This window comes from Saccopteryx leptura, chromosome 11 (genome assembly GCF_036850995.1).
Source record: "Saccopteryx leptura isolate mSacLep1 chromosome 11, mSacLep1_pri_phased_curated, whole genome shotgun sequence".
NCBI classification, from domain to species: Eukaryota; Metazoa; Chordata; class Mammalia; order Chiroptera; family Emballonuridae; genus Saccopteryx; species Saccopteryx leptura.
Genome location: NC_089513.1, coordinates 22,700,138 through 22,713,048, shown reverse-complemented (window position 1 = coordinate 22,713,048; position 12,911 = coordinate 22,700,138). Strand labels below are relative to the sequence as shown.

Here is a 12,911-nt window from a genome sequence, read left to right as displayed (position 1 = left end):
GAGGTCACGGATTCCAAACCCTGGGCTTGCCTGGTCAAGGCACATGTGGGAGTTGATGCCTCCTTTCTCCCCCCCCCCTTCTCTCTCTCTCTCTCACTTTTTCTCTGTCTCTCTCTCCTCTCTAAAATGAATAAATAGGGCCCTGGCCGGTTGGCTCAGCGGTAGAGCGTCGGCCTAGCGTGCGGAGGACCCGGGTTCGATTCCCGGCCAGGGCACATAGGAGAAGCGCCCATTTGCTTCTCCACCCCTCCGCCGCGCTTTCCTCTCTGTCTCTCTCTTCCCCTCCCGCAGCCAAGGCTCCATTGGAGCAAAGATGGCCCGGGCGCTGGGCATGGCTCTGTGGCCTCTGCCTCAGGCGCTAGAGTGGCTCTGGTCGCAATATGGCGACGCCCAGGATGGGCAGAGCATCGCCCCCTGGGGGGCAGAGCACCGCCCCTGGTGGGCGTGCCGGGTGGATCCCGGTCGGGCGCATGCGGGAGTCTGTCTGACTGTCTCTCCCGGTTTCCAGCTTCAGAAAAATGAAAAAAAAAAAAATAAATAAATAAATAAATAAAATGAATAAATAAAACCTTTCTAAAAAGGAAGTATTAAAAAACAATTTAACTGGCTGTTTACACTGCAGGGGCTGCAGGAAGATGGTAAGGGTCCCTAAGTCAATGTCCAGGTCTCTCTCAGCCTTTGAAAAATGTTTTTCCTACAAACCCTGGCCTGGAAGTCAGGAGACTTGGTGAATTCCAGTTGAGGCACTAGCTGGCCATGTGGCCTTGGGCAAGTCACTCAACATGTTGACATTTACTGTGTACCCTTCCTGGTATCTCTCACCTGCAAGGTGTGGAGATGGCCTCCCCCTCCGTTCTGGGGAGAAGGCTGGATGAGGGCGCAGCTACAAGCAGAGCCTGTTCTCTGGACCCATGACAGCCTCTCAGAGCACTGACCCTAGAGCAGGGCCCAGTCCAGTGGCAATCTGATCAGGATCTCTCTGGGTCCAGCCCTGGTGACACTGGCTGGGAAGTGTCTGAGACAGAGGTTTGGGGCATGGGCATTGGGTTCTATGGACCTGGGTACAGTTTCTTCCACTGGGTGCCTGACCATGGGCAAGTCACTGGGTCACTCTGAGCCTGTCTCCCCACCTTCTTACCTTGGGAGGGACTGTGATGGCTACAGCAGAGAAAGCAAACAAAGTGCTCAGTCTTGGGCCTGAGACAGAAAGAGAGCACAGTAAATCTTAGCTATTGCACAACCTTAAATAGTTATGGCTTAGACCCATACATCATGAGTGCGTAAAAAAAATTAAGAGATTATAGAGACCATAGAGAGCTAAGGCTCTAGTTGTAGATGAGGAAACTGAGGCCCTATGGGACAGAGAGACCTGTCCTAAGACCTACGGGCAGAAGTGGGACCCTGAATCATGAAACCCAGCCCCACATGGGTGGTACTCACGCTCAACACTCAGCTCCTACCACGGCCACGAGAGAGCTGATAACAGTCCACCACCCCCTCGCTGTGACTCTCTGGGCTCCAGCTCCCAAACACCGCCCGAACTGGAACCTGCTTTTGGTCAAGGGTTTGCCCACAGCAGGCACTCGGGAGAGCCCCAAGCATGACTTGACCCAGATCACCTCCCAGTTCTGGGCCTGTTTCCTCCAGTGAGACAAAATAGTCTTTAAGAAACTTCTAGTTCTGACATTCCATGGTTTTAAGAAATGAATTCAGCCTGACCAGGTGGTGGCGCAGTGGATAGAGTGTAGGACTGGGATGCAGAGGACCCAGGTTCAAGACCTCGTGGTCGCCAGCTTGAGCGCAGGCTCATCTGGCTTGAGCAAAAAGTTCACCAGCTTGGACTCAAGGTCGCTGGCTCAAGCAAGGGGTTACTCGGTCTGATGAAGGCTCACGGTCAAGGCCACATATGAGAAAGCAATCAATGAACAACTAGGGTGTCACAACGAAAAACTGATAATTGATGCTTCTCATCTCTCTTCGTTCCTGTCTGACTATCTATATCTATCCCTCTCTTTGTCCCTGGAAAAAAAAGAGAAAAAGAAATGGATTCAATTAACCACAAACAAGTGGCTGGACACGTCAGTTAACCAGACCCTTTCCCAGAAGCTCCACCCTCGGGAGACATAGACAGGACGTAAGACGGCACTGTCTTGTGCACTGTTCCCTGTTTACTAAGAACTCAGGCCTACCTCGCCTCCTTGGCTGCTTCCCTGCTGTGCAGAAAAGCAGACTGAGGCTCAGAGCAGCCTGCATTTTCCCAGTTGGGACCAGAGCTCAGAACGAAGGTGGAAGGCTGGCACCTACAGCAGCATTGTGCACGAGCACACGCTCTATAACCCACCAACGAGGACCAAGATAAAGAGCGCCTGGATCGCACTCCTGGGGGCCCAGGACAGCGCCTGCACTCTGCTCTGTCTCACGCTGGCTGGGCCTGCTGCTGGGCCTGTAAAATGGGGTGATCAGAGGAAAGGTCCTGCTCCCTGTTGTGCTCCCACAGTTCCTCCTCCTCTCTCCCAGAGCACACAGCATGTGGGGCTGGAATGTGCTTACGGTCTGCCCTCTAGCCGTAGAAGACAGAGATACCGCCTATAAAGGCAACACTCGCAGATACTGCAGGCTCAGTTCCAGACCACGGCAATAAAGTGTGTATCACAGTCAAGTGAGTCATATCATTTTTTTTTGCTGGGAGAGAGTCTTGCCTTCAAGTTGTAAAAAAAAATGCAACATCTGTGAAGTGCAACAAAACAAAGGGTTCCCATAGTGTCATCATGTCCAAGCCCAGATCAAAGCAGAACAGGCTATGGGAATGTTTACAGGAGGGAAGAGAAGAGGGAAGGAGGGAAGGAGGGGGTTGAAGTCCTCCCAGGACGAACATCCTATGATTCCACAAAGCTAACTTTTAAGGCAATTTACCAACAGTGTCTGTTAGGCACAGCCGCATTAGTGGTGGAAACATCACAGGGGAGCAAAGGGAGTGAACCTCTGATGGGAAATGGCATGGTAACCCCTTTCAGCCTAGACATAGCCAACGTCCCAAAGCACAGGCCTCGGCAATGTGTGTGTGAAGGCTGACAGGCGGGGCCCTGTGGGAGGTCCTGCCTGGACAGTAGATCCCTCAGTGACGCTGGGGTCAGAGGCCAGGACACACTTTCGACCACTAAGCTCACCAGTTACTTGGTTCAACCCAGAGCCTTACAGTTCCTGTTCAGGAACGCGATGTAGCAGTATTCCGCAGTATTCAGGAACATAAAGAAGAACAAATCTTATAAATAACTCCTGGTTAAAACAGAGCTGAAAATAAGAGGCAGAATAGGAAGCAAATCACTGAGCACTTATGAGTTGGTAACATTAGCTTGAAAACCTTAAAGCAAATGGCTGGTCTGGTTTATTTCCTTCTCATCAAGAGATCAAATGCAGGATTGAACCTGGAGGCACCAAGACTGTCTGTGTATGTGTGAAGATGTTTGAAACGGTGTGGCTCAGCAGGGTCTCTGAAAATCCTAACACAGGCCCTGCATTAGCTCTCACAGGGTCACTTAATGGACTCAGTCAGTGGGTGTAACCTTGGCTGATACATCTCTGGACCTCTCTGAGCCACTCTGTCTTCACAGGAAGGATGAGTGGCTAGGTTGGCCTCTAAGCTCTGCGATTCTAGACACCAAATCGGGGCTGAGGCTTCGGAACAAAACTCAGGAATCCAAGTCTGAAATAAATCTTGCCCTTGCCCACATGTCCTGTCTCCGATCTCCTTCTTTTCCTTTTTCTACAGGACCTTGTTTTAGCTGTGACAAGGCCACTATAGTTCGTGCTCTCTTTCCTGGATGCTTGATTCACCTGCAGTCCCCAGGGCCCGGATCCTGAGGTGTGGCCCAGCAGCAGCTACCATCAACAGGGCAGACACAGGGCCCAGACTGAGGCCCAGGAAACCCAGCACAGAGCTGCCTCTGCCTGGAACCCCACCCCTGCCTCAGGGCGCACAGGTCCTAAGCACTACCAAAGGAGTGAGAGCCTTTCAGCCGGCCTTCGCACTGCCCTGCCCGGTGCAGAAGGGAGAGAAACAAGGTTCTGGGGGCCAGGTGGAACCGGGCAGCCAGCGTGCCCTCAGCAGCAGCTGCAGGTGCCCGTGTGGACGCGGAGGATGCCACGGCTATGCAGGTGCAGGAAGTTGAAGATCTCGGAGGGCATAGCATGAAAGCCTGGACGGGGCTTGACGTTGTCATAATAGTGGTGAGTGATGTAGAGGCCCGAAGGGTTCATGGGGAAGGCCCAGAAACCGAACAGGTGCACCTCCTCGCAGAGCTCCAGCGCCGCGGTGACCAGGATGAGGCCGGTGCTGATGCGCTTGGCTCGCACGCCCAGAGTGAGCCAGTAGCGCGACACGTTGATCAGGTACTGCGGGTGGAAGTAGTAGACGGCCTGCGGAGACTGGAAGTCGTCCAGCACGTACTTGACGCGGATGGACACGTCGGTGTTGCGTGTGTTGTAGAAGGCAGGCAGCAGCACAGACGCGTTCTCGTACACCTGCAGCACGCGGTAGAAGGGCAGCCGCCACTTCTCCAGCTTGTGAAACCTGGGTGGGGGGCACAGAGGGAGAGGGTCGGCCACCCGCTCCAGCTCCCTGGAGCCCTGAGCCCCTGCTTCCCCACCCCTGCGTGCGCCCTGGGACCTCTTCAAAGGACGGAGGCGATTCACAGGCCAGGCTTGCCGCCTTTCATCTCGGTCACCTCAGCAGATGAATGTCTAGCCTTTCTTGGGGACGGTTATATTTTTATAAGTTGGTTCAAGACTGGACAGTCTGGACCCAAAGGGACAATATCGAGTGTGAGAGGGGGCAGCAGTGCTTACCTCAGTGGATGAGGCTAGCCTGGGTGGGCTCCGCCGGGACGTGGAGTGGAGGCTTCCCCTAGAGCCCTGGGGCCTTCCCCGGTACTGTCTCCCCCACGGTCCCCAGTGGACACCCAGTTGCTGCCTGTCCTCTGGCTTTCCTCTCCCAGCCCCACCCACCTTTCATTACATGAAACAGCCCTCCAGGTTGGCTCTCTCACACCTGGCCAAGGCTCCTTCACGCGGCTGCCTGCCCCTGTTCCTGGGCCTCTGACCCAATTCAGCAATGCCCACTCCTCTTATCCTTCATCAGCCCTGGATGGTGTGGTTATGCCGGGTTGGAGTTTTAACACATTAACCCCCTCCCCCAAGTCCTCCCAAACAGAAAGATCCCAGGAGGGAGCCAGGTGGGGGACTGAGATCTTTGCATGAAGCTTCTCCACCCTGTTTCCCCGACACACCGTAGGGAGCTACCCTCCCACATCACCCTGGAAGCTATCTGACCCATCGCTAGGTCAAGACAGTCTAGACCAGTGCTGCCCAAAAGAAATATAATGCAGGCTACATATACCATTTTTAAATGTTCTAGTAAGTACATTTAAATAAGTAAAAAATAAGGGCAATTAATTTTTATATTTTATTTAACCTGATATACTTAAAATGCTATCATTTCAACCTATAATCAATATAAAAATTTCATGAGCTACGGTCCATCCTCTTTTTCATATTACATCTTGGAAATCGGTGTGTGCTTTGCAGACAGCACATCTCAGTCTAGTCTAGCTACATTTCAGTGCCCAGTTGCTCCATGTGACTAATGGCTACCATATTGGATGGACAACACAGGTCTAGAAAGAGGGCCACTGACCTCTCTGTGATGATGCTAGGGTTCACAGTGACCACGTCTGTCTTCACCCCCACATCCATGGTGTACTTCTCTGAGATGGGGGGTAGGTTGCACCTGTAGGAGAGACAAGGCAGCCCAAGGGCATGTGGTCAGTCGTTCCAGACGGAGCTGGGGACGGGCAAGGGCAAGGGCAAGGGGGAGGAAGGGATGATGATCACAACATGTGAAAGGGAAGCAGGAGCCAGCTGGGTGGAATCTTTGTGGCCTGGGCATGGAGGAGCCAATTCAACCCCTTCTCCCAAAAACCCTGAACAGCCCAATAACTGAGTCTACAAGAAAGCCCACTGCAGCCTCAGCCCAAGTCTCTTTGCTTTAAGCTCCTATTTTCAAGCCACCTTCTTTATCCAGACTCGAGATATAAGTGAGGATCCCCAGAGATAAAGGGGGTTCCACATAAGGAAGAAGAAATAACATGGATCAGTCTGTAGCTTAGGAAAAGTCAGGGTGAAGTTCAAATGGGTGCCAGCCACAGGGCTCCCCCGGTTCCACGCACTGCTTCTGGAAGAGCAGAGCCCAACCCGGAAGGTGGCTGCCCGGTGGGCTCCCCCACAGCTCTGCATGGGGCCCCAGTGAGTCCTCAGTGTCTTTACATCCACTTTGCCATGGGCCCCCATTCTGCAGATGTGGAGACTGAGGACCTGGGAGGTTTGATCATGTCCCCAAAGAGGCAGTGCGGAGAGAAGGGACAACCAGAGCACGAGGGTTTGCCGGGGTGGGCACTGGGGGATTGGTCACGTAAAGAGCAGCATCGGTGGGGGTAGGCACCCCAAGGGGAGGGCGTAAAGGGGGAGGACTGCGAGGGTAGAAGTGGCGGGTACAGGCCGGGGTGAGTCTTCTACCTGAAGACGAAGTCGGCGCTGTTGATCTCCCTCCCGCAGCGGCTGTTCTTCAGGATGCCTCCGTTGCCCACCACTGCGCACTTCTTAAACTGGGACCGGTAGTAGGGCATGTCCTGGGGAGACAGGGCATAGCCTTCACTGGGTGCTCTCACCTCCACACCCATGTCCGCCTCTACTCCTCGTGGCCCCATGCGTCAGCCTTGTAGGGAATGTTGGAAAAAAGTGGTTATTCCACTGTGCAGATGAGAAAAGTGGTCAAAAGACTTGTTCTCACTTCCACAGGCAATTACAAATGAGCTGGGACCAGAAACCAGGTCTCCACAGCCTTTTTCAATAAGCCCTGGGATGCTCTAGGTTTTCGGAGCAAAGAGAAGACAGCATCTGGCTAGCCCTGCTTGCCTCTGGTTCTCCCCATGTTTGGAAGCTCAGCTTCTTTATGACGGCTAGCGTACATATTTTCATGATGAATGCAGATGTTCTGGGGATGACGGCGCAAAAATGAAGGCAGGGCTTCCCTGGGACCAGAGCCCTAAACCTCACCCTTTCGGCTCAGGGAAAAGTGCAGATCCTCCCTCTGCTCCGTGAGGAGGACACAGGCCTGGGACAGAAAGGTCATACAGATTGGGACAGATGCCAAAACTTGGCAGCAGCAGGGACAAGAACTAGGGGTATGCAAGGAAAGCCACATCAGGGGAAGAGTAAAAGCCTGGGACATCCCAGGTTTCTGCAAAGAGCTCTGAGCACAGGGGCGCCTAGGATATGCCCTGAGTAATGATAACATTCACAGGACCACTGGCAGTGAGCATCTCACAGCGCTCTGACCTTGTCACACTGCAACTGCTGGGGTTACCTTGGTCTGGGTACTGGCTGCCCACAAAGACTCCCTGGGCACACTTTCCAGGGGACCACAGGCAAATGGCAGAAAAAGGCAAATACTAGCCTGAGACTTAGGTGACCTGCCTCTGTCACATCCCCACTCAAGGCCATCATTTCCTCGTGGGCCACCTGAAGCAGGTGTCACTGGGCAGACACAGGGAGGGAGCACAGACCTGGAGTCAAGGGCAGGGTGACCAAACATCCCAGCACTGGCAGACTTAGCCCAGAATGCAGGACCTACATTTTTAGTCAAACCAGGAAAGTCTATAGGCAAACCAGGATTGGGCACCCTAGACATTAGCCCCAAGTTCAATCTGGATTTTGCCCTATAATGAGGTGAGGAAAACATGGACAAGTGTTTTGAGCTCTCAGCAACTCAGTTTTATAAATTTTATACAATGTATTACAAATGAAAACGTTGTAGTTTGTGAAATTAGGATGATGTGTACTTCATGCGCCTCAATGAGATGACATAAAGCATAGTTTCTCACGTGGCACTACTGACACTCATGTTGTTGGGGATGACCCATGCACTGCCATCCCTGGCCTCTCCCACTAGATGCCAAGAGCATCCCAGTCATGACATCCAAAAATACCTCCAGCCATTGCCAATTGTCCCCAAACCGTCCCCCCATTGAGAATGAAAAGCCCACCCAGTGCAGGATTCAGCCCAGAGGGGTATCAACAAGGGGAACAGGCTGTTATTATTGGATGGCCCTAAAGGTCCATTCCATCTCTGACCCCAGGAGGCCTCTGGGAAGCTGTCCTCCCAGCACAACCAGCTGGCCAGCCCTGCAGGAGAGCGGCCCCGTCAGCACAACGGGCTTCCGATGGGATCAAGTTCCAGGCAGGCGTCATGGAAAATCCCACTACAACAGGATCACAGGGAATGAGGCTGACGCTAGAGAGATGCGGCAGTGTCCATGAGACAGATGGTCCTTCCTCGTGGCCCATTTTCCCTAGAGGGACAGGCCCAGGGAGCCAAGATAAGGAAACAAGGGTGTCTCATAACCAGGGGGTAAATCACACTGTTTGATTTTTATCAGAGAAATGGAAAAAACAAAGTCATCTTTGGAGAGACCATCAGAGGTTTTATGTTCTATCTCTGTGTTTCCCAAACTTCTGTAAATCAAAAACTAGCTGGGGGGACTTTCTGAAAATGTGACTTCCTGGGCTGCATCCCAGAACCACGGAGTCGGAATCATCGGGGTGGGAGGAGGAGGAGGAGGAGAAGCTCAATTTTTCACAAACTCAAAGGGATATACACTTCGAGGGAAGGTTGGGAAACACTCCTGTGTTGCACAGCCTAGCTAGTTCAGGGGGGTCTCAAATAATAACCCTACAGACCACATCTGACCTATCATCTACTTCTGCCTAGCCGGCAAGCTAAGAATGGATTTTATGTTTTGTAATAGTTGGGGGGAAATCTCAAGGAAAATATTTTGTGGTATGTAAAAATTATATAAACAAATTTCAGTGTCAAAGAGGAACTGAAGTGTTATTGGAGCACAGCCCCACGCATTTGACCACTCATGTCTACGGCTGCTTTGTGCACAAACAGTAAAGGTGAGTCGTTGTGACAGAGACCATATGGCCTGCAGAGCCTAAAATATTTACTTTCTGGCCCTTTCCAAAGAACATTTGGCAAACTCTGTCTAACTCCCTGGGCCTCAGAGGTCCATACCCATGGCCCTCCTGGAGCCAAATGCCATAACTGAGCTGTGTCACCCACTGGCATTGCCTGTGTAAGAGGCAAGTTCACCTGCTGTCAACCTCATGCTCCAGGCCTTGCAAGACCCAGCTCATCAGGATGACTCACACCCCATCGTCCTCCAGCACTGTGATGTGGGGGAGTACGTCTGACACTTTTAGTGCCTCCCGGTGCCCCCACAATGCCCACTCTTACCAGGACACTGCTGCGAGTAATAGAATGCAGAGTAGCTCTGGGCTTTGTTTCGTTAGCACTCCCCTGAGAACAGGCAGCCTGGGCCCTCAGATCTCATTCCGGACAACCGGAACATACCCCTTTCTACAAACTGGACTCATGAAGTCTGGCCCTGAGCCCAGGGCTCTCCAGGAGGTGGAGAGGCACATATCCCATGGAAAGCTTCTTCCTCTTTTGATGGTAACCACCAGAATCAGCTGAAAATGCCAGCTTGGGCCCCTTCTCTGACAGTCGGATGCAGAAATCAGGCCAGAAGTGAGGGCAGGTTCCTAAGCAGCAGTGATCTGAGCAGTTTGCTCGCATGGGTCACTTGTTCTGTGGTCCCCGTGACCAGGGAGCCACTGTGCCGGCCCTGGACAAACAGCCACAACCAGATTTCTTGAATGAGAAATGAAAACATAAATTCCTATCTTCTTTAAGTCTTTGATGTCTTAGATTGTCTGTTATAAGCAGCTATACCTACTTCCTAGTCCAAAACCCAGTGTTACAGATGGGAAGACTGAAGCTTTGAAAAACAACGTGGCCCTGGCTGGATAGCTCAGTTGGTTAGAGTGTCATCCCAATAAGCCACGGTTGTGAGTTCAATCCCTGGTCAAGGCACATACAAAAATCAGCCAATGAATGCATAAATAAGTGGAACAACAAATTGATGTTTCTTTCTCTCTGTATGTGTTTCTCTCCCTTTTTTGCTATCTAAAAAACAAACAAACAAATAAGTAAAAATTTAAAAAGCAAACAAACACCTGAGCTCATCCAATACTGGGCCAATCTTTCAGTGCTCTGCTTTGCATTCATTGGTGATCTGTGTACACACAACTTTTTTTTTTAATTCATTTTAGAGAGGAGGGAGAAAGGGAGAGAAAGAGACAGAGAGAGAGAAGGGGGGGAGGAGCTGGAAGCATCAACTCCCATATGTGCCTTGACCAGGCAAGCCCAGGGTTTCGAACCGGCGACCTCAGCATTTCCAGGTTGACACTTTATCCACTGCGCCACCACAGGTCAGGCTACACACAACTTTTACATGGTGTTTTGCTCTCGTGCCTCCCCTTGGTGGGGGACAAATGCTTTTCATTCTTCCAGGTATCTTCAGGGTGTTCTCTACAAGCAATGCAGCAGCCAAAATTTCACAACCATGTTCTTGCCAAAACTTACCCAGATAAGCCAGTTGGCATCCATTGTGCCAGATGGAACCCCCAGGAACCTAGAAGACATTCTACTGAGCCTCAGAGAATGGCCCGCCAGGGCCAGGACACCTGGGAGCAGAGGGTCGGCAGAGCAGTGCCAGCCCCACAGACCAGGCCACAGAGGGCCAGGCTGGCGGCTCCCCTGCCCCACCCGGTCGCCCCACCCAGCCAGCACCTTGGGAAACATGCGGAAGATCTCCTGGTTGATGTGGTAGATGCCGCTGGTGTCCACCTCGTACTTGAGCTTTGTCCCCAGGGGAGTGTTCTTCTGCGTGGTGAAGAGGAAGGAGGGGGCGTTGCAGCACCTGGACAGAGTAGACCTGCCGGGCAGCAGACAGACAGGACAGACTGATGACACTGGACAAGGCAGAGCCTCTCGAAGAGCAGAGGGGTCATGAAATGGAGGCCCCTCGGGGAGAGCAGCGAGCACTCTTTTCTCCTACTTACCCCTTCCTACCCAACACCTCTTCATGCTGTCCTCTCCCCTTCCGACACTCGTCCCAATGCCTGGGCCTTTCAGGTTTCTCTCTGTTGTCCTGACCACACTGACCTCCAAAGGGTCCCACCCGCTTCATCACCTGCCAACTCCCTCCCTGCGTGCATGAGAGCCCCTTGATGGCAGGGACTCTGTCTCTCCAGATTCTGTGTCATATCAGTCACACAGGTCTCTGACAACCAGGTGCTTGTCACCTGCGGGACAAATCACTCCCCGTCTGAGCTTTATCAAGATCCGCTAAGCTTCTACTACTTCCCGGACTCATGCCAACGGAGAGGGTGATGCGCCCTAACGGAGACCCTGGGATGCAGAGCTCTTCCTTGGGTTCTTGGCCCCCACGTCAGACTCTAGACAAGGCACATATTCTGTAAGATGGAGTCAGAAAGCCAAGACACACACGGTTAACAGAAATGTGCTGTTTCAATCATTTAGAAGTTGTTTTGGGAATCGGGGAGGGTCAGAAATGTGGGATGGTGGGTTCATACTGGATGACTTCCTGCAGAAAATGGAACCTGGCTGCCAAAATGTGTTCTCAGGAGTTCATTATAAATTAATTAAAAAAATAATAATTTGAAAAAGAACCCTGTGTTTTCACTCACAAACACACTCAAATGTGAGCTCCCAGAAGGGTTAAAGCTGAGATGATCTAAGCAGGCTTAAAACAAGCCCTCCCGGGAGACTGCGGCCGTGAGGCCAGCAAGGGAGTCAGCCAGCCAGGGAACCTGGTTTTTCTCTTCTGTGTGGCTGACATTCCACCCGCAGTGTGTTCTCCCAGGCCAGCTGGTGAGGCATGGTGAGGGGTCGGATCCTGGGCACATCATGCTCCCCCTGCCCCCAGCTGCAGAGGGGCTGGGCTTGACAAAGGGTGCAAACTGCGGGCCACTCACACTGGGGACTCTGGGCCAACGAGGACACACCTTCTCCTAAAACAGCAGCAGCGGGCTGAGTACTCCCGGCCTTCTTTCCCGGACACTGGCTCCGGGCACTGTCACATCCAGGGTCCGGGCGGCCACGGGAGGAATGGAACACTTTCTCACGGAGCCTGGATGATGAACGTTAACTAAAACTGGGGAGGAGCTTTCTGGAAAGTTCACACCCAAGGTCCTGGACGGAAACTTGGCTTGTGAACCTGGTGTCAAGAAACCTGGGTTCTAGTTTCTGCTCTGCCCCCAGCAGCTGTGGGGCCTCGGCGGGTCTCTTCCCTCTCCGGGCTCTTTCCTCGTCTGCAGAATGCAGGGCTGGCTCTTCTGATCCTCTGTAATTCTGTGACTCCAAGTCGTCAATGCCAGGAGGGTTATACAATACTTTTTTATGACTTTATCTCGTGCGCGGACTTCGCTGGGGAGCTCACCTGCCTACTGGTTTGGTGAGCATTCTCTCCTATGGAGGGTTGCGTTTCAGAATGTGATGGAGGCTTCCCCAAGAGAAGGCCAGGGGCCTGGCCAGGCAGGAGCCACAGGTCAGCAGGACAAACCAGCATCCAGCCTGGTTATCTTTGCTGGTCCAGAAACTCAATCTTGTTGGCCCACTGGAGAGCACACCACTGCAGGAGGCTGACTCCTACTAACCACACTCCCAGCGACTGACCTGTAACCCACATGCTGGTGTCTCTGCTTCGGCAGGATTCGTTTCCTGCCACGGCACTGCTTACGCCTGTCTTCTGCACACCCTCCTCGCCCGCCTGACCTCACTGCACCAGGTGCCTGCCAGCCTGCACTAAGAACCTCATTATTGTTCCATGAGCTTGTAATAAGAGCAAAGGAAAATGATGACTGGCCTGGAAGGTTTTTCCTTTTAGAGCGTGGCCAGACATGAGGTCACCTGCTTTTCCCACACCCAG

The 12,911-nt window shown here is 52.5% G+C and overlaps 1 protein-coding gene across 3 annotated transcripts in view; it reads right to left on the bottom strand.

Annotated features, from left to right (window-relative positions):
* Nucleotides 1-3,367: 3,367 nt before the first annotated feature.
* The window catches only part of ST8SIA5 (ST8 alpha-N-acetyl-neuraminide alpha-2,8-sialyltransferase 5), a 48,646-nt gene continuing 39,102 nt past the window's right edge, over nt 3,368-12,911 (bottom strand). For all 3 annotated transcript variants that reach the window (XM_066352777.1, XM_066352779.1, XM_066352778.1), the window contains 4 exons: nt 10,751-10,895; nt 6,571-6,683; nt 5,693-5,785; nt 3,368-4,570 (listed from right to left, as the gene is read on the bottom strand). In XM_066352777.1, coding sequence (XP_066208874.1) covers nt 4,102-4,570; nt 5,693-5,785; nt 6,571-6,683; nt 10,751-10,895 — 820 coding nt within the window. In that variant the 3' untranslated portion in view covers nt 3,368-4,101. The remainder of the gene's footprint in view (nt 4,571-5,692; nt 5,786-6,570; nt 6,684-10,750; nt 10,896-12,911) is intronic.